General features: G+C 43.1%; 1 protein-coding gene across 1 annotated transcript in view; it reads right to left on the bottom strand.

The window, feature by feature from the left end:
- The window catches only part of LOC137439628 (rho guanine nucleotide exchange factor TIAM1), a 124,872-nt gene that overhangs the window by 47,127 nt on the left and 51,836 nt on the right, over positions 1 to 25,909 (bottom strand). Inside the window, exons 2-8 of the mRNA XM_078768487.1 lie at positions 12,612 to 12,819; positions 11,591 to 12,395; positions 11,109 to 11,296; positions 4,052 to 4,219; positions 3,720 to 3,874; positions 2,538 to 2,713; positions 2,060 to 2,284 (exon numbers count right to left, since the gene is read on the bottom strand). Coding sequence (XP_078624613.1) covers positions 2,060 to 2,284; positions 2,538 to 2,713; positions 3,720 to 3,874; positions 4,052 to 4,219; positions 11,109 to 11,296; positions 11,591 to 12,395; positions 12,612 to 12,817 — 1,923 coding nt within the window. The 5' untranslated portion in view covers positions 12,818 to 12,819. The remainder of the gene's footprint in view (positions 1 to 2,059; positions 2,285 to 2,537; positions 2,714 to 3,719; positions 3,875 to 4,051; positions 4,220 to 11,108; positions 11,297 to 11,590; positions 12,396 to 12,611; positions 12,820 to 25,909) is intronic.

Genomic DNA, 25,909 nt, shown 5'->3' with positions numbered 1-25,909 from the left:
TTTTTGACCTCAGAGGATGGCAGGCTGAGTCAACCCACCTGGTGTTAATCAACAGCATGACAGCATGACAGGGGCTGATAGTTACACGACAGTGGCACGTCCTTGTCACACACCCAACCAGCCCACCAAATTTCGTCCGAATCAATTTAATTTTTGTGAAGATCTGAATCCGGATCCGGATATGAGAATTTTAAAAATTATTTAAGTGATTCTTCACCATTGAGTGATAGAGCCAAAAACTATACAGTCACGTGAAAAAGTAAGTACACCCCATGTAAAGTTTTGACTTTTTCAACATATTTCAACATACAGCTATTTGATCTTCATTTGAACAATATTGACAGATAAAGGTGATATAATATAACAAATATCATGAAACATTTACATTTTGTAGTCCATTGTATAATTTAAATAAACATAAATGCAAATTTCGCATGTGGAAAAAGTAAGTACACCCCTACATTTATCACTACTTCAAATACCTAAAATTAGAATCAGGTGCACCAGCTCAGGTGCAAATGATTAGAACATCGTTAGAGAGGATCTTGGAGGAACCTGTCTTATTTAAACCTCAGACATTTAGTTTGGTTTGCTCTTTGTTGTTGAAGTGTGTGGCATCACCATGCCTAGATCAAAAGAGCTCTCTGAGGCTTTCAGAATGAAAGTTATAGATGCCTATGAGTCTGGGAAGGGATTTAAAAAGATCTCCAAACAATTTGAAATCAATCATTCGACTGTCCGGAAGATCATCCACAAGTGGAGAAGATTCCAAACAACTGCCAACTTGTTCAGGCCAGGCCGCCCCAGCAAGTTCACCCCGAGAGCAGACCGCAAGATGCTGAAAAAAGTCTCTAAGGACCCCAGAATGTCATCACGGGACCTACAGGTAGCTCTTGCCACTGTTGATGTCAAAGTGCACGAGTCTACCATTAGAAAGAGGCTGCACAATTTTGATCTACATGGGAGGCTAGGAGGAAACCTTTGCTGTCCAGAAAGAACATCACGGCAAGACTAAAGTTTGCCAATGAACACCTAGACAAAGACCAGCACTTCTGGAACAATGTACTCTGGACAGATGAGTCAAAGGTAGAGCTATTTGGCCACAGTACCAGAAGACATGTTTGGCGAAAAACAAAGACAGCATTTGATCACAAGAACCTGATACCAGTTGTAAAGCATGGTGGTGGAAATATTATGGTTTGGGGCAGCTTTGCTGCATCAGGGCCTGGGCAGCTCACCATCATAGAATCCACTATGAATTCTTCATTGTACCAGAGGGTGCTTGAGGATAATGTGAGGCCATCTGTCGGAAAGTTGAAGCTCAACCGAAGGTGGACCTTGCAACATGACAATGACCCTAAACATACCAGTAAATCCACCAAAGAATGGCTGAAAAGAAAGAAATGGAGGGTTCTGGAATGCCCAAGTCAAAGCCCGGATCTAAATCCCATCGAAATGTTTGGGGGGGGATTTGAAACGAGCTGTGCATGCAAGAAACCCCTCAAACATTGCACAGCTGAAAGAATTCTGCATGGAGGAGTGGGCAAAAATTTCTCCCAGTTGATGTCAGAGACTGGTAGACAGTTATAAGAAACGCCTACTTGAGGTTATTTCTGCCAAAGGGGGCAATACCACCTATTAGAGCCAAGGGTGTACTTACTTTTTCCACATGCGAAATTTGCATTTATGTTTATTTAAATTATACAATGGACTACAAAATCTAAATGTTTCATGATATTTGTTATATTATATCACCTTTATCTGTCAGTATTGTTGAAATGACGATCAAATAGCTGTATGTTGAAATATGTTGAAAAAGTCAAAACTTTACATGGGGTGTACTTACTTTTTCACGTGATATGACTGTATATAGCATGATATTTCAAAACGTTGTGGATGACTTCTGCCAAAACTTGGTGGATGAGTTGGGTCGGAGACAAGACCATAATATTTTAAGGCAGCCACCTTAACCATTAAGAAAACACGAAGCTTTGGAAAGAAAATGAACAAAGTTAAAAAAAATTGTGAGAAGAGGAAGAAGTTCAGCTTTATACCTAACCTGTGTCATGATTGCCTTTTTGTTTCGCGAGTCGCTTGTTAGCGCAACCTGCAACTCGGCCATTTTTTTCATCTTGGAGTCAAGCTCAACGGCACCTTGCAGTCGAGCAACCTCTGCTCGGAGCAGAGCTGGGGTATCGACTCGGTTTGCACGACGTGCGATTGCTGCAGCGCATGCGGAATGAATCGCAGATGCCCAATCCTCGAGCTCCACAGTACTGCCAGTCTGCAAAGACCGCATCATCACTCATAAATATGCTGCCCTTCGTTCTAGTGGAGGACTAAACAATACAGACGTTGATTCCAGGAATTCCGATTGGGATCATGTGTTTTATCGTCTTGTTGGCAGCACATCATAAAACATCGTGGCATAAATACCCTATGCTTGATAAGGGTATAAAATTTCCAGATTTATCTCATGCAAGCCTCCATACTGAGGTTTACTTGAAAGTTAGTCAAGAGCGAGCACTAAGGTTTACCTGCATCAGGTAGACGTCTCCAAAAGAGTTGCTGAGGCAAAATACGTTTTCTCGCTTTGGATGTTCTGGTACAGCTTGCACAATGGCGTTCTGAACCGAAAGCATGTGGCATGGCTGTGTCACACCAGGCTCGATTCCAGCTCCCTCCGTTGCACCATACAAGAACAGGGCACAACCTGCCATGCAAGCACGCACACACATAAGGCCTTCTAATGGTACTCAGTGAGACCAGCTAGGGACCAGTGCAACCAATCAAAAAACTAGACCTCATTACCTCCACCAGCAAAGGTGGATAGAGGTTATGTTTTCACCTCTGTCTGTTTGTCTGTTTGTGAACAGGACATCTCAAAAAGTTGTGGATGGATTCGGATGAAACTTGGTGGACAGGTTGGGTGTGTGTCAAGGAAGAGTTTATTAAATTTTGGTGAAGATTCAAATCCGGATCCAGATCAGAAAATTTTAAAATTTTAAAGTGATTCTTCACCATTGAGTGATCAAGCCACAAATGATATATACCATGATATTTCAAAACGTTGTGAACGACTTATGACAAAACTTGGTGGATGAGTTGGGGAAGTGACAAGAACAAGCTGATTAGATTTTGGTTCAGGTCCGGATCCAGATCCGACCTATCAATGGGATACAAAACATAAACTGTTCAGCCTGACAGAGGTACGCTCTATAGATACCGAGCGCCGTTCTAGTCTACACCATTAGTTTGAGAATGGTAACAGTGTTAAGGATACACTGGAGTGGCATCCCAGAGGTTGTGGGTTGAAATCCATATGAAATAATTAGTATTAAAGATTTGGATTAGAAACATTTGGAAAGCGAGTTTGTCGCAGGAGTATCACCAAGTTGTTATCAGATTGTGAATGAAATCCAGTTGGCTCACTAAATATACTTTCAGAAAGGATGTATTGGACTGCCTCATGTGGTCTGCACTACGGGGAATGCTCATCGACATTTAATCGATGACATTTTCAAATGCTCCCATATCAGGAAAACTTACTATGAGTTCACCCTCACCCTGCTTACCCCATATCAGGGAAAAAAAATCAGGACAACTTGGTCTCTGCCTATTATAAGGTTGTGCTATAAACCCTTTAAAAGCCAAATTTTAAAATAAAATATATATAAACATTTAGTTGAATTTTCATCTTCACTGTTGGGTCCCAATACCTTTCAGAGCAGCCCAGTAGAGCTTCCAACGTCGGCATGGGCAGAGTTCCAGCCGGGATCCTTTTCCTCGAGCTAGCCAGGACTTAACACCGAGCCAGCCTGCCCGTCGTACGGCGCCTCCGCTACCTGGCCAGCTGCACCCCAGTCTCTCTTCACTGCATAATCCAAAAAAGCAAAGCAATCAGCTTCCTTTCTCTCCAAACTTTCCAAACCCTCTTCTGCATTAGTTGACATTGAAAAGCCGATCAATCGTCCATTGCTAATTTGAGTGTATCCTGATCTAAATACAAACAGCATTCCAACAACATCAATAAAAATCCAGGTCGTCATGCCTGCATGCAGATGTGGGTGACTCGTCCTCCACACTGCCACCAACTCTCCAAGTGGGTCCTGGTCCAGAGGCTGAGTTGAGTAGGCCTCGAACCTGACCATAACAACTGGCTCCACCAAGCCAACTTCCACGAGTGCAATGTTGTCCTTCTCCAGACACCACTACACAACTGTTGTAAGGAATGCATAACAAAGCACGTATTTCATTTCATTAAATATGAAATACCTGTACTTCAAAACACACCGATTTAATTTCAACACGACATTAATTACAAGCGGATATTTCAGGATATCAATGCCAAGATTTATTTTGTCTCATACATGATTGGACTGAGAAACATGATGCGAGTTATTCAAATTTACAGGAGCCACCACAATTTCCAGTTATTATTCAAAAAATATCGGTGAAAATTTCAAAAAAACACCGGTGTGTACCCCGATTTAGAATAGGTACACCGTATCCCTGCGTGTCGTAAGAGGCGCCAAAAAAGGGTTGGCGTCAGAAGGGCATCCGGCCATTAAAAATATATATATACATTGCCTCAAAAAGAGAACCATTACAATTACAACTACATATGGGCAGGGTACAGCCCGAAGTACCCCGTGGGGGACCCCACTCCCTCTCGTCAAAACTCAAGGTGGGGAACCCGATCGAAGCAAGGGTGGAAATCACTCCATTTATGACGACGAAACGTCTGATGCCCAACGTGGAGATCGGTTTCTGAGGTTTGGGACATGGAATGTAGGGACAATGACAGGGGTATCAGGAGAAGTGGTGGAAGTATTGGTCAGAAGAAGAGTGGACATATGTTGTGTGCAGGAGACGAGATGGAAGGGAAGTGGTGTGAGAATGGTGAAGGGTAGGCAGGGACAGAAATACAAGTTTGTGTGGCAAGGGTGCCCAGAAGGCGTGAATAGTGTTGGTGTCCTGTTTTCTGAGGAGTTTGTAGACAGTGTGGTGAATGTGACGAGAGTGAGTGATAGGTTGATGATGGTGAAAATGATGATTGGAAAGCTCTTGGTGAACGTCATCTCGGGATATGCTCCGCAGGTTGGTCGGAGCGATGAAGAGAAGGACAAGTTCTGGTGTGCGATAGAGAAGCTGATGGAAAACGTGAAAGATGAGGAAGTTGTTGTGGTAGGAGGAGACCTAAATGGACAGGAGTATGGACGGTTTTGAGGGAGTTCATGGGGGTTACGGATATTGTGTGAGAAATGGAGAAGGTGAAAGGATTTTGGAGTTTGCTGATGGAGCTGATTTGTTGATTTGTAATACTCAGTTCCAGAAAGAGGATAATAAGCTTGTTACATACACGTCAGGTGGGCCGACGACAACCGTTGACGACCTGCTGGTGCGTAGGCGAGATAGGGGGCACCTGTGGGACACAAAGGTGATCCCGGGGGAGGAGGCTGTTTCACAGCACCACTTGGTTGTCTGCGACATAAGGGTGAAAGGTGCGAGGAGAGCTCGGCGGGTGAAGTACCAACCGAGAATGAAGGTGTGGAGGTTGAAAGAGGTGACAGTGAGGGAAGCATTAAAAGAGAGGCTGAGTATGGTAGAGGATGATGTGGTTGAGCTTGAACGTGGTTGGATGTCAATGAAAGATAGTGTGTTGGGAGCCGTTGGTGAGGTATGTGGATGGACAAAAGGACCACCGGGGCACTTGGAAACATGGTGGTGGGATGATGAAGTTGGAAAGAAGATTGACGAGAAGAGGAAGAAGTTCAAGGAGTGGCAGCAGGCAAAGCGTATGGGCGCAGAAAAGGCAGAGCGTGAAAGTTATAAGGCAGCCAAGAAGGCTGCAAAGAAAGAGGTAGCAAAGGCGCAGGAGGCATGGAGGAAAATGTTCGGAGAACGCTTGGATTTGGAAGAGGGTCAGAGAGCGGTATTCAGGATTGCAAAGCAGATAGCGAAAGAGAGGTGTGATGTGATGGGGGTGAGTTGCTTGAAGGATGAAGTGGGACAAATCGTTGTGGACCCAGATGGAATTAAAGGAAGATGGAAGAGATATATGGAAATACTGTTGAATGCAGATAATGAATGGGATGGCAACATAGAGAGTAACCCAGTTTTAGGATCGGCAGAGAAGATAACCGAGAAGGAAGTTGAGGAAGCGATAAAAGCAATGAAGAGTAGAAAAGCGGGAGGGCCGACGGGAGTTGTGGGAGATATGTTGAAGGCAGCGGGAAATTGGGGTGTGAAGAGAATGACAGAGATCTGCAATCTGGTGGTGAAAGAAGGCCGCATTCCAGGGGATTGGGAACTGAGTACCCTCGTCCCTCTATACAAGAGGAAAGGTGACCCTCTGGACTGTGGCTCGTATCAAGCGATAAAGTTATTGGAGCATGGAATGAAGGTATTGGAAAGGGTGTTGGAGAGGAGGATAAGGAAGAAAGTGAAGATTGACGAAATGCAGTTTGGATTTATGCCAGGAAGAGGAATGACAGACGTGCTTTTTATTGTGAGGCAGTTGCAGGAGAAGTACATGGAGAAGAGGAGGAAGTTCTTTCTTGGGTTTGTTGATCTGGAGAAAGCATTCGATAAGGTTCCACGTGAAGTAGTGACATGGGCATTGAGGAAGTTAGGAGTGTAGGAATGGTTGATCAGAGTAGTGATGCAATGTACAAAAGAGCGCACAGCTGTAAGGACGAAGGACGGGAACAGTGGTGAGTTTGAGGTGAAGGTGGGAGTGCATCAGGGGTCGGTACTAAGTCCACTACTATTTGTCGCTGTGATGGAGGTGCTGGCTCGGAACGTAAAGGAGGGTTTACCGTGGGAGTTGTTGTATGCAGATGATCTGGTGTTGATTGCAGAAAGTATGGATGGACTTTTTTTTTCTTTTCTTTTTTGTATACTGAATCGAGGCTCGTGAAAGAGCTAACATTTATTTCACAAACAAATCAACCAGACAAACAAAATATATAAAAAGAGGGAGCGGAAGACAAGATGGGGAGAGAAGGGGAAGCACACAAACACAACATTTGAGAGCAGGGAGATGTGCTACATTTTGCTACCTCAGAGACATGCTGAATGGAGAAGGTGGATCAGACTCGGCAACGGTTGCTGGAGTGAGATGTGCATGGAAGAAGTTTCGGGAACTGAGTGGCGTGCTGATGAGGAGGGGAGTGTCGTTGAAGCTGAAGGGAAAGGTGTATGCTGCATGTGTGAGAAGTGTTATGATTTATGTGAGCGAGACATGGGTAATGAATGTAGAGCAGCAACGAAGGGTGGAAAGGGTGGAAATGCGAATGGTTCGGTGGATGTGTGGAGTATCGTTGAGAGAGAGGACGACAAATGATGAATTGCGAAAGATGATGGGAATAGAGCCTGTGATGGATGCTGTGGAGAGAAACAGGTTGAGATGGTTTGGTCATGTGTTGAGGAAGGATGAAAGTTACTGGTTGAGAAGAGTAATGGAAATGAATGTAGAAGGAAGTAGAGGACGGGGAAGACCGAGAAAGACTTGGCTGAAGATGGTCGAAGAAGAAATGCGGGCAAGGGGATTAACAAGGGAAGATGCAGAAAATAGGGCAAAATGGAGAAGATTGTCATGGGGACCGCAAGGCTAACCCTCACTCTTGCAGGGAAAATGGCCTTAAAATGCCTGTTGTTGTTGTGTTCAAAAAATAGTAAACCCTATAAATATTTTTCAAGTGATTGTACATTTGTGCTTTTTTGTGTTTTCAGGTGTTCCTTCGTGTGTTTATGTGTTTGTTTGGGTATTTGATTGTTGTACACCGCACCTTTACTATGCCATCTCCAGGCGCTGCATATCGTCATTGCCGGGCACCAAAGAGGGCTGGGCAATGACGCATGCTGAAAGGGAGTACTCAGTTTTCACTCTGGTTGTTTGTTTGTTTGTTTGTTTTCTTGCTTTCTTGTTTGTCCGGGCTCTATCTCAGCCATCCTTTGAGCTCGAAAGCTGAAATTGTGGCACAATAGTGAGCAAGTACTTTGTCAAAAACAGTATTTTTTGTTTTTTGATTAATCAATTAATTGAGGAGTTATATAATTATTAGCGATTAATTAAGTACTTATTTAATTAATTAAATTTACTTTCTCTTCTGGCCATTAACTCAGGCACCTTTTGAGTTAGGAAGCTGATATTTGGACATGCCAATGACCAGGTGATTTGGCTGCAAAGGCTATTTTTGATTTATTAATTAATCAATTAATCGATTAATTATTGAATTATTCGATTGATGACTAAAAAAAAATTTTTTTTTAAAGTTACCGATTCTGATGAAATGGTGGTGGTTTATGTGTTCTATGACCGAATTGATTAATAATTTATTTTTTTAATGATTATTATTTGTTTTCATTATTAATCATTTATTTATTTTCTTTCTTATTTGGCCAATATCTCAGGCACCTTTTGAGCTGGGAAGCTAATATTTGGACAGGACAGTGACCAAGTGATGTGGCTATCAAGGATATTTTTGATTTATTGATTATTAATTTCATCGATTAATTATTTATTGATTAATCAATTAATTATTTAATTTTTTATTAATGACTTATTTAATTAAATTTCTAAAAGATACATCTTCGGATGAAGCACTAGTAGTTTAGTTATGCTATTGGCCAATTGATTAAGAAAATATTTTGTGATAATCTTTTATTGATTTTAATTATACAATTAATCAATCAATGATTGTACACCTCTCCCTCCCAATGCAGTCTCTATGAGCTGCACTGCGGTATTGCCGGGAGCCGGAGGCGCCCCGGCAATGCCGCGCTGTAGGATATTTAATTATTTGGCATGGGGGCGGTGTACTTTGAATGTATCTGTACTTGTACATTATTCTTTCACGGCTGCACAGTAGCACCTTTGGGCCCCACATTTTGGATGTAGGTACTTCAGTATCTGGGCAAGGTTTTAAGCTGCCACACATTGACCCTGTCATCCATTTTGAGGCCAACAAAGGCTGTATATTGAGATGGGACATGGGGTGCTTCCTCCGGCCCACATGCAAAAGGGAATTTATGTACCGATTTAGTTGTCGCAGGGTTTAATTTCGACCAATCGTGGTTTTTTTTTTTAAGCTGAGCTGTGATTGTTTTCTCACGCCATGAGGCCTTCGCCCCGTTAATAATAGAATGGTGTAGCGGTTACCGCTGGATGCACACAATCGCCTTGCACCGGCCAGAACACAGCCAGACGCGCCTCTCCCGGGCACGCCCGAACCTCCCGGGCACGCCCGGTCTCGTCTTTCCCGGGCATGCCCGCTCTCGCCTTTCCAGGGCTCGCCCAGAGCGTCCGGGCATGCCCGCTATCGCCTTTCCAGGGCTCGCCCAGAGCGTCCGGGCATGCCCGCTATCGCCTTTCCAGTGCTCGTCCAGAGCGTCCGGGCATGCCCGCTATCGCCTTTCCAGTGCTCGTCCAGAGCGCCCGGGCATGCCCGCTATCGCCTTTTCAGGTCTCGCCCAGAGCGTCCGGGCATGCCCGCTATCGCCTTTCCAGTGCTCGTCCAGAGCGCCCGGGCATGCCCGCTATCGCCTTTCCAGGGCTCGCCCAGAGCGTCCGGGCATGCCCGCTATCGCCTTTCCAGGGCTCGCCCAGAGCGTCCGGGCATGCCCGCTATCGCCTTTCCAGGGCTCGCCCAGAGCGTCCGGGCATGCCCGCTATCGCCTTTCCAGTGCTCGCCCAGAGCGTCCGGGCATGCCCGCTATCGCCTTTCCAGTGCTCGTCCAGAGCGCCCGGGCACGCCCAGCCTCGACTTGCCAGGCCGCAGCCAAACACGCCCGGGCAGGTCCAGACTCGCCTTTCCAAGGCTCGCCCTTGATACCCGGGCATGCCCGGTATAGCTTTTGCCGGACAAACTTCCCGACATAAATGTGTATATATATTGCTGCCCGATAAACGAGCTTTTCAGAGTACCCGAGTGTGATACATTTATTAAACCTACTCGGACGAATTTCCATCTTTGGTCGCGTCAATTCTTTCAACTCGCGTTGGAGCCCAGCTCCTTCAATGGCATCAAAGTGTAAAATGACAGACAAAAGTATTTACTTTAATTTTATTTATTCGCTGGTTTACGGAACGATTTATAAAAGAAGCACATCATTTATAAAAGAAGCACATCGACAGATTACAAAGGAAAACTATTTAAGAGTTTAATAGGGGCAGAATGGTGGGGCCGAGCATGCAGATCTTATTGCTTCTGAACATTTAATCTGCTTCATCACAGCAGGAGATTTAATTGTAAAGCCGATTTATGTTATTTTACACGTTTATTGGCCCCGTACCCTGCTATCACTTCTGTGTGTGTTTGTGTGTGTGTGTGTGTGTGTGTGTGTGTGTGTGTGTGTGTGTGTGTGTGTCCGGGCCGTAACGTTTTTTACCATTTGAGTTTTGTCATCAAATTTTCACCAAAGCTTTATTATGATAATATGGAGAAGGCAAATTATAATTTGGTCAAAAGGTCAAAGGTCAGGTTCACATAAAATCATCAATTTTATTCTGATTGACCTAAAATTTTAAGAATTTTCATATTAGGTCACTGAATTGGTTCACCAAGCAAAAGCTAGAAGCTGATTGTTTTTTATATTAAAAGTTCAAGGGTCAAGGTTGCGTAAAATCACCAATTTTCACCCGATTGACCTGAAATTTAAAGAATTTGCATATTGGGTCACTAATGAAAAGGTAGGAGTTGATTGTTTTTTTTAGATCAAAAGGTCAAAGGTCAAGGTTGCATAAAATCATCGATTTTCATGTTGTATCTTTTTTTTAACGGTTTTCTTTATTTTGAGCATATGGAAGAATAAGAAGGCATCTGAATATACGAGTAAGTGGACGCAGACGGGCGTTGCATTTTCAGATGCTTTCTAATTTAAATTGTGATGTGTTTATTTTTGGCTGCCACCCACCTTCCTCTATATTTTCTCAAAGCCCAGCTACTTAACTCCCTTTAATTCCCATATGAAATTGGTTTTAACCATCACGGTTTTGAATATCGCGACATTTTCCAGGAACGTAACCCCAGGGATATTTAAGGGTTTACTGTACTTCAATTGTCTCTCACAAAGAATATCAGACCATCCTTTGTTGTGCTCACCGTGCCACGTCCATTCCAAGGCTGCTGCTTCCGCTATCACTCCCTTCGGCCTCACATGGCCCAGTATGAATGCTTGGGCTCCAAGCAAAATCCAAGCTGGACCTCTTGGAAGGAAAGTCCGAGTCAGTGGCTGCACCTTCAATCCCACTGTCACTGCCATCTCGCAAACACTTACTCTGGTTCAGTATCTAGAAAATTTCGGAGAGGTTGGAAAAAGGAGTAAAGATGAAACTGCAGGCATTGTACAATCACTTAAAGGTCACGACTGTAGGCCATGTTTTCACATTTGTTTGCAATTATTGATGCAGGAGTATAATTTATCACTGATTACAGGAACAAATTTTGGAGATCCCATGAAAAAGGTGTCAATCTTAAAATCTCGAGATAAAAAGATGGGGTTGGGGGGTGGTTGTTGTAGGAATCGGAGGGATTATAAAATTGAAGTTCTTTCACTTTCACAGGTCAGGAAGTTGCAGTCTCACCTGCTGTTCTTTACTCTTCCTTCGTGGTAGTGTTCCTGCAAGTGACACCAGCGCTCCTAGTTTTCCAGTCTTATTTCCTTGATGTGCGGTGTATCTTTGCCGGCGGCACGGAAGAGTCTGTGAGCAGTACGCCTCAGTCATTGCAATGGGGTGAATTTGCAAATCTATGAACCGCTGTTCCTGAGTTTTATACATCTCCTTTGATAACATATCGAGGCAATCCTCTGTTGTAGAGGAGGTCTGCATTTGCTTTTGATCAATCTCATCATCTTCACTCTGATCATCCAACTCAACCACTGCCTCCTTATCATCCACCATTTCCTCCATCACAAAATGTCCTCTCGCTTTTGTAGTTTCCACCGTCACTTGACTCGAGTCCTTGTTTGTGTTGCTTCCCGTTTGCCGGATTTGTAGCATCCATTCACGCTGTGCACTGCCTTCATCACATCGTGGCGATTTTGGTGGCACAATGGCAGCATTTGTTCCCAGAGAAGGTGTGCGCTCTCGCTTACGGAACTCCACTGACATTCCACCGGCATTGGCATTCCGACATTGTTTGATCAAAACTCTGGGGCTGTGCCGCTCATCAGGTACAGATCCAGATTCTGTATACCTTTTCCCTTTCGCATTCACAGGGGGCATTGAAGACCCACTCTCATTTGCCCCATGACCCCTGGCTAGTCCCAAACCCCAGAAGCGTGCAGAAAAGCTGCGATCACGTCCGAAGCTCAAGCCGGCTTCTGTCAAATTTGTGGTGCAAGCGTCATTCTCTGGGTGGCAAGGCAGGCGTGGTAAAGCTGGAAACCTAGTGTTACGTGGGGTGAAAGGAGGAAAATAGTACAACAATTGTAGCAAAGTTAAACAAGGTGTGTTCAATCAATATGTACAATATTTATTATGATTTATTAACAGTAATGTAGCTCCACAAACAAAGAGCTACAAAAGTAGCCCACAATGGTCACACCAACTTAAAAACACAGGAACTGTCCAAGAAAATCAGCTCATTTTAAGGCGAGTTCACCTCGGTGGGACCCCATCAGGGGCTGGTTGTCGTAGACGGCCGGACCTGCTTGACCGGTTGTGTGAAGGTGATGAATGGGTTGAAAATCCAAAGCGGTTTCGAGTCAGTGTTCGAGGAACCTTGCGACCACCAACACTGCCACTGCCGCCAGTACTCCCACCATTCTTCTTGTTCTGAAGCTCGGACTGGCTTCCGGAGTTCCCCATCACTTCGAAAAAGAAAAAAATGTAATGTGAAATTTGTGAAAGTGATGTGTAGAGATAAAAGTGAGCTAGACTGACTGTAGCACAAACTCCACAAACACTGTGGCACATGCTACCTTGACATTGTAACATGGGCTACCCGACTCTGCAGCACGCATTACCCGATGCTGCACGATAAACTATATTGAGACTGTAGAGCAGTAGTGCTACCTTTTTCTCTTTTTTGTACACAAGGTCCAGGCTCAGGGAACAACAAGGTAACAAAGGGGAGAAGGCAAACAATCGAGATAACAATGCGAGATAACAATGCTCAGATCTGAACCTCAGGAAGCACTGACAGTGGAGCAGTGGGATAGCCCACGAATAAAATAAGGGGGATGAACAAACAGGAGGACAGGGAAGGAAGTTCCACAAGTGTGAGAATAGAGGGACAAAAAAGGGAAGTGAGCAGTAAGCATGGATATTAAAAGCCCCACAAGGAGTGGGTTATAAATACAAGTTCACTCCCAAGGAACTTCAACAAAGGAGACCATTAGGCCCATCAATGCCTGTAACATATGGTAGTTTGCCTGTGCTCTATCCTTATTAAATGCCGAGCATCAGTCAAGGAAGCAGAAAGTACCGTTTTTTAAATGTTTGGTATGACCCGTCTGATGTTCGAACCACCGACCTCCCAGACTCAGAGCAGATGCTCTAAACATTATACCACCGAGTCTGGTTAAACGTGTACAACCTGGAGGGTTGAATGGATTAAAGAGCAGAGAGAAGAAAAAAAATCTGAGGAGTGGCAGTCGAAAACCGAGAGACCATCAACTTGTCTGTGATGAGAGAGTAGCAGGCTCTGTGGTTCTGCTTCTTTGTGGGAGATCCAATGATGGTGAGAGCTTTGGATCCCACAGCATTCAGGAAGGACAGGTGTGAAGTGGGGGCACCAGCTTATAGGGAGAGCAATAGTCCATTGAGTTTACGACAAAGGCATCGAAGGCAGTGAGAAGTTCAGGATTACGGTCTCAACTGCTACGACCACTTCTGGGAGGACCATCTGTCAAAGCTGGCCTTGAACGCCAGCTGCAGACTAGGCAGACTGGAATCTTACTTGGTATAATGGAGGATTTACATACACACACACACTGAAGTTTTGCACATAAAAAGAGTGGTGCGGTGTGTGTGAAGCTGCATCCTGAAAAACATCAGGGGTGCCCGAGTGACAGAGTGGAGCTTGCTCTGAACCTCAGGATATGTTCATTACCCCACTTGTATTGGAACATCTGTTTGTCGAGTCATACACTTGATAATGCAGTGACCTATTATTTTCACAAAAAGCAACAACATTAGGAATACGCGTGAAATAGTTGCTGTTATACAGACTTACGTCATTGAAATATTACATCATGGCATTTTTATAAATTGTTTTGAATCCATCTTCATGACATCTCAACAAGGCCAAACATAAGAAACAAAATACATAAGGAACAAATCACCAAAACACACCGTTAATGGCTCAATGTGGGAGTAATGGAATATTGGTTATTGGCATTAATTTGAATGTAACCAATCCTTATTGGTGGAGCAAAATAAAAATGGCACAAGGAAGGTCTATGTACAACAAATTGCAAATGGTAAGACGAAGTGGCACTTGGAAAAGAAACTGCACAAATCTAAGGTTAGATGTTAAAATGCAAATTTAACTTCCAGTCTTGAAATGTAATATCCGTTTGGAATATCCTCCTTCCCTCCAAAAGGTGAGGGGACCAAAATGATTTACGCGACAATTTGATTACCACATAACGAACAAGAACGGCACTCGGTAGAGCGCATACCTTCACCAGGCTCAACAGTTCACGTTTTGTATCCCACTGAAAGGCCGGATCTGGATTCGGACCTGAACCCAAATCCAATCGGCTTGTTATTGTCACCTTACCAACTCATCCACCTAGTTTAGTCATAATCCGTCCATATTTTTTTAAGATGTAGTGCCAGATATAGATTTGGCCCGATCACTCAATGATGAAGAATCACTTAAAAATTAAAAAAGCAGTCTCCAGCCAAGGGTTATGCTGGGTGGTTTGTCATTGCCTTCCCAGGAGTCAGTCAAATCAGGAATTTATAATTTGATCAGTGTGCCAGAGATACCTCACCTACTCTTCACGAAGTACATCATTGAACAGTGGAATTCTCACATCCACCAGTGAACAGTGCTGACAGAAGGTTCACATCCTTTCAATGGACGGCACACATAATGATGTATCATCTTGCCTGCGAGACGCCAAGGTTGACAGTTTGTAGGTGGGTCAAGATTCAAACGCAGGCTCAACAGCTCAAATGTGAGTGAGCGTACCTGAAAGCTATCCTGCCAGACCATTTACTACGCAGGTATTTCAGCAAATATATTCAGCTTGAAACGAGCTTTGAACAGTCATTTCCTATTATCCCATCTCCGACACCAAAATGTCTTGCATTGCAATCCCGTTACATTATTCATACGTTTGGGAATAACAAAGCAGAATGCCAGTGTCCGTAAAGAACTGTGTGAGGTTTCAGGTTCCAGAAGCTCCACAGGTTAAAAAAAATTTTTTTAATTGATGTCCTCCAATGTTATTCTGAGGTGTTGACTTTTCAGTACAAGTGAGCATCACTTATATGCTAATGAAGGGTGGGAAAAGAAGCATTTTATTGATCAAGGAAAGGAATGTAATGGAGAGTGCAATATTTTCTTGCTTTATATTACGGCGCTTCACTATGCCCCTGATGGCAGAGAAGTTTCGGCAGTCCAATTTTCTTATTTCTTTCCGAGATTAATTGTTTTAATCAACAGCGAGCTCAACATGGTCATTGCGATATCATGACCCTTCTCTACAGAAATAAATGGCAACATTAAATACTTTCCAGCAGGTCACCTTCCTTGTCTTTGTTGTCCTGTCCTCTCTCCATAAGCCATATCTCTGGAGAAATTGATGGACAACATCCATGCCTCCTCCCCGCTCCCAAAACCTGGCCCCACATCCTTGGCCTCAACACCGAATCCACAAAAACACCCTTAACATGAACAACTAGATATCTGCGATTGCCAAGGGTATGCCTCCCCCGACTAGGCGATTGCCCACGACTTACCCATGGCCCGAAAGCCAATGACGGCCATATTTATTTCAGACCAACATATGACCTTGACCTTCAACATCTAGAGATAAAATGTAAATTAAGAAAATGTGTCCACATCTACAATCTACCCTTAAAACTCAACATCATAAAAAATATTCACGTTATGATCAAAAAGGTGTTTTTGGTAATTAGATCACAATTCAAAAAAGTAGGTCAAGAACACAAATCAAATATCAGGTGCACAATCTCTGTACTATTATGATGCAAAAACATATTGGAAGTCCAAGTGATCTTTGACATTCCGCATTGGCAAAATTGAACAATGACAAAAAACACGTTATTTTTTTTCCAGACCGCCATTTTACCTTGACCATTAACCCAGTGGGGGCGGGGAGGGGGTTATGATGCGAATTAAGCGTAAATGCACCTTACTCTAGGCTATGTAGTCAGGGAAAATTCGATCTGATCAGATAAACCTTAGTCGAGTTTTGGTGAAAAATGTTAAAATACCTACAATTAGGTCATAACCTTAAAATTAGGTCAAGGTCAAAAAAATGTGTCAACCCCGCCTACTTTATAGTCACATTATTGATGCGAATTTTCATTGAAAATGTCCGAGCCGGCTTATCGATACAGCTCGGAAATTGATACAGTTCGGAAGTTGGGAGTGTAGGAAGAACCATTTTATAAGGGTGGCAATAATGAAATTTATTCTTTTGGTCTTCTAATTATAATAAAACAGTCTTCCAACATGGCATAAAGGTGATGGTGATGTCCCTTATCGGTGGGAGGACTATCATGTAGAAATTCACTGAGATGCGTACTCGGACCAAGATGGGGGCAGAGGATGACGTAAACACCCCACCCTCTTCCCCCTCCCCTCCCCCCCCCCCCCCCCCACCCGAGAACAGTGAGAAATTGCACAGATTTGGAGTGAGGAAGCGGTTAAATCCCTCCAGAAGAATCGATGATTTCCAGACCAGTCCTGTGATGCCAGTCTATGACTGTGATGCCACAGAAAGTGGTATACCTGACGAGTGATTTAAATTGGGCCGTAGTGATTTAAACCGGGACTCCACTGTGTGAGATGTAATGCTTCTGAAAGCCTGGTGTGCCTCCGAGTATCCCTGGCATTAAATCAAACAACACGACGACTGCATCTTGCTACGTTTGCCCTTCCATTAGAAAACATTTAAATTCTCTCAAAACATGAGCATGTACAGAAATTACAAAATTGGCTTCGGGATAAGTCTCAATGACGGAGTGAATGTTTTGATTTTGTTTTACAGTTCCTGAGAAAAACCAAAAATGTTCTGGAAGCCTCTTGGTTTTAAGAGTGAAGAGACCAAATCAGTGCCGGTGCTTTGTTGCTCTGTTGGCGACAGCATGACGGGTCTAGCTGGCACAGGTCCCTTTCATGTCACCGTCCAACATAGGATAAAAGGCCCAGACGCACGACCCAGCTTCAAAGGTCTGGGTGTGTGGAGGAGGGGACCAGATTTGCCGGGATTTGGAAAACCAGTTACACAGGAAGGCCACGCAAGAAGCAACTTCCCCAGTAAAAGGGCGTCGAGTTGGCTTCCATTATGGCCTCGAGGTAGCGATGGACGTGAACGGGGACAGCACCGCAAAGCGAAGACAATTTTATTTCCCCTGAGATTTAATGATCGAGGAGGATCTGGTATGAGGAAACAGAGTATAGGTGGTGTAAAATGTGAGAAAGTTCAATGTTACGCAGCCAAGCAGCTGAATTGAGACCACGCAAAGGTGGCGGTGAAAACAGCAACAGCTGCTACTGAGAGTAGATCTTTACGTGATGAGTGATACAAAGCCATTGGCACAGATGGAGACTTTAGGTTATGTAAAAGCACACACACAGGCCTTGTAATCTCCTTTCTGCTTCATTAGATCCAGCACTCCTGGTAACAGATGCCTGTAGTATTGCCGTAGTAACGGTAAGACAAATGGCGTTAAAAAAAGCTTTCCCTGTGGACTTACTCGACTGAAGCAACCTTGGAAAGCCAAGCGACAATTCTTGCCAAATGTTGTTCTTTATTATAAACTCTAATTTAAATTATTTGAGCATAATATAGCGATCGGGTGGAGGGGGAAACGCGTGTAATTGGAACAGAATTTGTGTGAAGTTTCTTCCAAAAATGAGAATCTGAACATTTTCCATTCGTGTACGAGTAGTCACCAGACTCGGTAGTGACATGGTTAGACCGTCCACTCTGAGACTGGGGTGTCGGTATTTCAAACGCCGGCCGAGTCATACCATCGACTTAAAAAATGGCATGTGCAGCTTCCTTACTTGATGCTCAGAACTTTAAAGAATAGAGAATGGACAAACAATGCTGGAAGGCAATGGTAAACCACCCAGTATAACCCCTGCCAAAAACCTGCTTCAGCAGCACCAATGCTCTGGAAAGAGTACATCAACAATCAAGTCAAATACGATTTGTCAGAATTGTAATTTTTTGAGATAAAGTGGTTGGAAAGCAGGTGAGAGCACCTCATTAATTGATCATACTTGTTCAGAATGAAATACCTGTACAGTGACGTGCTGACTTCAGATTAATGTACTTCTGCATGAAGTAAAGAAAGAGGAAAAGCGGGAGCATCAAAAGGTCACTCACTTTTCCATGCATAATATATAGATGGTATGCGACACTGTAACAGCTGGGGTGATGAAGGATTAATTTTTTTATTTCATTTTGGGGGCAGAGGATGAGGAGGAGGAGGTTGGATGGAGGAAGTGTCAATAATTCTGATATTTTTAGGCGTAACATGTGAATATACACTTACATTAGGTTTGAATCAATTCATCTTTGTAGACACCCAACCTGTCCAACAAGTGTTGTCTAAATTCATCAATATCTTTTTGAGATATCCTGCTCACAGACAAACACAGATATAACCAAGGGTGACAACATAACCTCCATCCACCTTTGGTAACATAACAATGGGTAGCATATCAAACTATCTCCCTTAAAGTGCAATTTCCATTCTTACCTGTGACCTGTCGCAGATCTGCAAGAGCTTAGTATTGCCACACCCACATCTGTCACTTGACTCCAGCTACCATAGCATGAGATGAAATTATGTGGCTGCCATCTTGGATTTATGGTGGGCCTAACACATTAGGCCTGTTGGCCTCTGCTGATTATACACTGCCCGGGTTTGTAATCTGCTAAAGGTTTAATCAAGTCCATCAGAGTACATGGTACGTCAGAATGCACGGCAATCGAGCGTTACGTTACATAATCAAGCGTTATGTTAGACAGATTACTAAATTTTTAAAAACCGTTACATATTTCATGCGTCCCCCAATGATGATTGCATATACAAAGTTTCAATCAAAATGATTAAGAATGTGCTCATAATTGTATTTTTTGGTATTTGGCCTTTTGATCCCACCCCAGGGGGGCAGGGCCAAAATGGTGTACAGCTCTTGCACCTTCATGCCATGTGGTGATCATAACTACGGAGTTTGGTGAATTTCAATTGATTTCAGAATTGAAAAATTTCAGAATCAATTGACTAATAGCATATGTAAACCACCATCACCACCACCACCACCACCACCACAGTTTCATCCAAATTTATAACTTTTTGAAAATGTATTAAGCGATTAGTCGAATAATTAAATATTTAATTGATTAATCAATAAACCAAAAATACCCTTTACATCCAAATCACTTGGTCATTGTCGTGTCCAAATATCAGCTTCCTAGCTGAAAAGGTGCCTGATATATTGTCCAGATGATTAAAAAAACAAAAAAGTACTTAATAAATGGGTAATTAATTAATTAAGTAATCAAAAAACAAAAAATAGTGTTTTGCCAAAGCAGTTGCTCACTGTTGTGCTCAAATTTCAGCTTCCTTGCTCAAAGGATGGCTGAGATATCGCCCGGACAAACAAGAAAACAAGAAAACAAGAAAACAAACAAATGGAGTGAAAACTGAGTACTCCCTTTTGGGCACATGTCATCACCGGGCCCCCTTCGGTGCCTGGCAATGACGTCATGCAGCACCTGGAGATGGAATAGGAAAGGAGCGGTGTACAATAAATGAATCAAAGGGAATGAATGTATCTTCTTCTAATATATAAAACAGAGTGGTGTATATGTAGAGGGTGGGCAATTTATCTATTCCTCGTTTTGAGCCCCGATAATTATGTTGCTAAGAAACAAAATCAAACAAAATATTTATAGGATTCTATGTACATAAGTTCATGTTTTTGTGGGATAAGTTCATGTTTTTGTGGTACAAATTTCATTGAATTCAAAAGTGTACAAAACTAGTTATGAATTTCGATGTGATTTCCATCATTTTCCAGCAGTGTGTGAATCCTTTTGCGATACTCCAAGACCATTTTCTGTCACATTCCACCCGTAATTTCTCCAAAAGCTGCTTGAATCCACTCTTTCAGGTCTTGAGTGTTCACTGCTTGAGTTGCGGAAACCTTGCCATTAAGAAAGCCCCACATGAAGAAATCGCATATGCCCACTCTGGCCTCCAGGTCCGCAAATGGTCCAACGAGACTTTTCCCGACCGGTGTCTGGGTTGTAGTTCACCCAATATGTCCTGGCCCCCTCGTTCACCAGATCTCACCCCATGCAATACTTTTTGTGGGGCTTTCTTACAGGACAGGACATTGAAAATGGTCTTGGAGTATCGCGAAAGGATTCACACACTGCTTGAAAATGATGGAGATTACGTCAAAATTGATAACTAATTCTGTACACTTCTGAATTCAATTTTAAAAAATTACCACAAAAACTTGAAATATGTACCTACATCCTATAAATATTTTGTTCGATTTAGGTTTTGAGCAACAGAATTACAGGGGTTCAAAACCGGGAATATATAAATGGCCCACCCTGTATGTCCGGTAACTACTACAAGACCATTGGGCCTATCAACACCAAAATTTCAGGGGCAGGGTATACTCAGGGCGTTCCAGGGGGAAACTTAAGGGGAAAACCTAAATCCCTACACTGGTTTTCCGCAAGATGTTTTTCAATTTTTTTTCTAAACAAAAAAGAAATTCGGATTTCTCATTGGTGCTACTACCTGTGTTATTTTCTCCATTGTGATTGTGTTATTCTTGTGTCATCTCTCATTGCCCCATGTCTTTGTCCGGTAACTCCGAGACTAAGGTCCATAGATATATGGGACAGGTAACTCCTATTAGGCATTTATGAGCAAAATTAGAATTGACTCCCTTTCATTAGAGGTCCCATGAGCAAACGGATTATGTGATATTTCATATACAGACTATACCTTTTTCAGCAAGTAACGCACTCCGAGGGTGGGTACTCTGCTAGTCGTTAATAAAAAATAAAGCATTGAATAAGGTAACCCAGAAAATGATCAATGGATGAAATCAACAGGACGTCATTTGACGTACGCTAACCATGTCGATCACCGCCGTGGGAAGCAACGAAAAGCTGACGTTTCGGGCATTAACCCTTCGTCAGAGCAAACCTATTTTGCTCCGATGAGGGGTTAATGGCCGAAACATCCGCTTCTTGATTGCCACGGCGGTTAGCGTGCCTCGATCGAAATCTTGGTGATTTCATCCACTGTTCTACCTGTCCGCCGATGGAGGTCAACACTCGACTTCATCAGCAACACTAGTCCTTCATTCAGCAGAATGATTAGTTTTCGCAAGCGTTCTCATGACAGGCAAGCGAATAAAAAATTTAAGGAATGAATAACTGCGCAAAAATTGGTAAAATACATATACAACCACGCTCGTAAGCTCGGAGCAGCACGCTGGAATTTCCTTGGCCACCTGCCCAGCCGCCTCAAGGCACGCAAGCACTGGAAAAGTGCCAGTCATCCGGAGCAGGCAGGATAGCCGGCTTGACGGTGTGTTTAAAGGGTGAAGCACTTTTTAAATTCCTTTCTGAGTTTTTCTTTTTCTTTCCATCGGTTGGAATTCCCTGGTGTTGGGCTAGCGGCTAGGGTGCCGGCTTAGGATCCTAGGATCCTGGGTTCGAATCCCGGTCGATCGCTGAATTAACGCCAGGGGGGTTGACTCAGCCTGTCATCCTTCCGAGGTCGGCTAATTGAGTACCAGTTCACTGGTAATTCCCTGTTTGTCGTTAAAGGCGGCAAAAAGGGTTGGCGTCAGGAAGGGCATCCGGCCGTAAAACATTACTTCAAAAAGGGGACCAAAAAACAACAACAACAACCGCGGTGCCCGAAAAGGCCAACCCCCGCTTTGCGGGGAAAGATGGCCTCTAAAGGTGGTTATTTTATTATTTTATATATTTCCATCGGTTGGAACCTGAAGCCGGGTTGTACAGATCAGGTTTTATGTCAACCTTGCCACCGGGCTGAAAAGGCCTCATGGCCATAAACAGAGCCTGACCGGTTGTTGCTTTAAGTTTTTGCAATCGTGCAAATGTGCAGGAGCTTATTCTCCTAATAGGTGAGCACTGAGCATTCATTTAATATCCTGACTTAAGCTCGGCCTCTCCTGAGCACTTCCTCTCTGAAATGAAAAGGCATTCTTTCTGCCCGCGGTGCTCGTGAGTACAAGGTGGTAGGCCTAGGAGGCAATGAAAGAAAAAGGAAAGAGAGTGTTTGTCGCACAGTGTATGTTTTTCTGAGATGCAAAGGAACTGCCGCCCAGGAAAACAAAACCCTTCGGCAACAGAATGCTTTGAGTGTGTGAAAACAAATTGCACAGTAGAATCAATTTTTTCCAAAACAAACAGGCTTTCTGCCATGTTTTGGGGAGCGTGAAACTCAAAACCCACAATTATGCATTCTGTAACCGACGGACGTTTCACCTTCACACTGCTGCTCACGATTGGACACTGGATGCTGCCAACGCAGCCTTTTGGCGAGGCATACACTAGGTGGATGGCCATTGCCTTCCCAACAGTATATAATCACAGGGAATAAATTTGGGATTTGGCAAGGGGATTTACTCGCAATGTCCTAGTCCAATATTATTTTTCAGTCTTTGAGATCTTAAATGTCGACCTGAGTTAGCTTAGTTAGTTACCTGATGGGACAACTGACTTAACATTTCCTCCAAAAATGTGGCTGTGCGGTGCAAGGCCTTGCTTGCAATACACAAGGATTACACCTAAGAGATACCTTTAGAGGCCATTTTTCCCCACAGAGCAGGGGTTGGCCTTTTTTGGGCAACATGGTCCCCTTTTTGAAGCAATGTTTTATGGCCGGATGCCCTTCCTGCCGCCAACCCTGTTAGTCGCCTCTTGTGACCCACAGGGAAATACTAGTGAACTGGTACTCAATTTGCCGACCTCGGAAGGATGACAGGCTGAGTCGACCCCCCTGGTGTTAATTCAGCGATCGACCGGGATTCGAACCCAGGATCCTGGGATCCCAAGCCGGCACCCTAACCGCTAAGCCAACACCAGGCAACGGGTATTATTCCGTTGGAAATTAAACGCAGGCTAGGCCTCAAAAATATGAATAAAACCAAGAACCTCCGTGATCCTCTCTTTGATGGTTACAAGATACTCTGGCATTACTCGTCTGTGTCTGAAATCAAAAGTAAGAAATTAACAGGGAAAATTAAGGCAGAGATATGTGTGTTTCTAAATGAAATTACGTTTTACCCAAACCTCAAGCGTGAAGTATAATGATTTCCCACAATGCCCCATGGCGCAGATGATAAGTGATCTGGATCAACAGAAATTGAAAACAAATTAAAGATTATTCTTGTATCGATCAATCTCAGGCTCACCGTGGAGCTCGTCCATCAATCACATGCAGGACAAATACATAAGTGGACATCAGTGAACGATAATGTGAACGTCAAGGACATTGGTAGACAATACAGCATATGGGATTCGAACCTGGGTTATCGGCTCGGATGACAACGCAAAACAAGTCAACTCTTTGACGTCAAATCACCTTTGATTTGAATCGTAAGAATGTATCTTACGAATGAATAAGAATGTATCGTAAGAATGGTGCGTGCAGACACTGTACCTACGGAAATGATTCGAGATACTGTAAACAAGGTACATCAAACTCACCTCAAGCCATAAGAAATGTGTACATTGCAAAATGCCAAGTCTTATGGGATATGCATCCACGTATTTACAGGATTCACCAATGTGGAAGTCTTCTGGCCATCTTTTCCTCCATTCTATGCATAACATTAGGTCAGAAGCACATGGAAATGATGTCATGGGCCAAACAAACAGGAAATGCCATGCGAGGCATAATTTGGATACATAGCAGCTTGAGTTAACCTCCTTTATAATCATCAGCATGGTTCTCAAATATGCAAGAGGTTGTGGAATGGCAAGTTAACCTCCGTCCAATAAGATGCCATATTACATATATTTAAAATGTCATAATGAACGACAATCCCATCCACTCCCGTATATCCTATTAATTCTAAGCAATTCCTTATTCCCTGATCTTATGGACAGTCAGGACAATCAGGACAATCAGGAATAAGATCCTGATCTTATTCCCTCATCTCTCCTTACCTCCATTTTCTTTCATATACGACACCTTTCTCTTCCAACGCCCCCGCCCCATAAAAAGATGATTTCATAACCCGCAACAAAGCAGACGTGGGAATGAATGGCTTTCAGAAACCACAGCAATGTTCCCTTTACATTTACACACATAATGGTGAGAATTGAATCAAAATCAAATATAGGAGAAATAATAAACAATTGTGCATGAAGAATAAGAGCAAATAACAAAATACATCAGGAATATAATTTCTATCGATCAATTTGAAGACAAAAACTGGAAATCGGCCAAATCGTGCAACTCTGGCATGTGTTGATTCCCGATATGTCTTCTTTACACATTCTACGCATTGATTTTGGTAAATAATTAATGTCACACTCTAATTGACATTGGTGCGAGCCACATATTACTGTATCAACGGGGTGGTCCAAAATGATGTGCAACTTCTCAAACAACTTTACTAATGTGACCCTCTTTTTTATTTTCAGGTCGCTTAAAGAGCAGGGTTCGGCCATGTTGAAAAATTTATCTGTGCCCTAGTGGACACTCATTCCTTCCGCCACCAAAGGTGAATGGAGGTTATGTTTTCACCCCTGTCTGTCTGTTTGTTTGTCCGTTTGTTTGTGAACAACATATCTCAAAAAGTTGTGGACGGATTCAGACGAAATTTGGCAGAGATGTAGCGTATGTGTCAAGGACGAAATGATTAGATTTTGGTGAAGATGCGGATCCGACTACTATAATTTTTTTAATAAGATTTTTCACCATTGAGCGATAGGGCCAAAATCGATACATAGCAGGATATCTCAAAAAGTTATAGATGGATTTGGACGAAACCTGGTGGAGCGGTTGTGTGTGAGACAAGGAGGAATTGATGCGATTTTGGTGAAGATCCGGGTATGGATTCTGATATGAGAGTTTTGTTCTTTTTTTTTTTAAGTGAATCTTCACCATTGGGAGATAGGGCCAAAAACGATACATAGCAGGATATCTCAAAAAGTTATGGACGGATTTGTACGAAACTTGGTGTACAGGTTGTGTGTGTGACAAGGAAGAATTGATTCAATGTTTAATTTTTAAAGTGATTCTTCACCATTGAGTGATACGGCCAACCAGTTGGAGGTATGCTCTCTATTGAGTGCCGTTCTAGTTTTAGAGATGTTTTTGCGACAAAGTGATATGTTTCTACACAAAGGCACTTCCGTAGGGTCTATCAAAATGCAAGAATTCCACAATATAAAACCCTGAAAGGTATCTAATCTACTATAAATGGACGTTGTGTGTGTGTGTGTGTGTGTGTGTGTGTGTGTGTGTGTGTGTGTGTGTGTGTGTGTGAGGCACGTTTTTGTGGAGTTCTACTGCAGCTTTCTGATGTGGAATGTGATACACCAAAATGATCATTATGATATCCTGGGTTGATTAGGCTGATTACCCACATAATTATCCGGAAAAATTCCCATGTTTTAAACGCATGCCTTGTTAAGGTGTATAGAGCAGCTTAATAGGTCATTC

Source organism: Myxine glutinosa, chromosome 14 (genome assembly GCF_964187855.1).
Source record: "Myxine glutinosa chromosome 14, kmMyxGlut1.1, whole genome shotgun sequence".
Classification (NCBI taxonomy): Eukaryota; Metazoa; Chordata; class Myxini; order Myxiniformes; family Myxinidae; genus Myxine; species Myxine glutinosa.
Note: the sequence above shows the minus strand (reverse complement) of the source record. Positions and strands in the feature narration are given on the sequence as shown.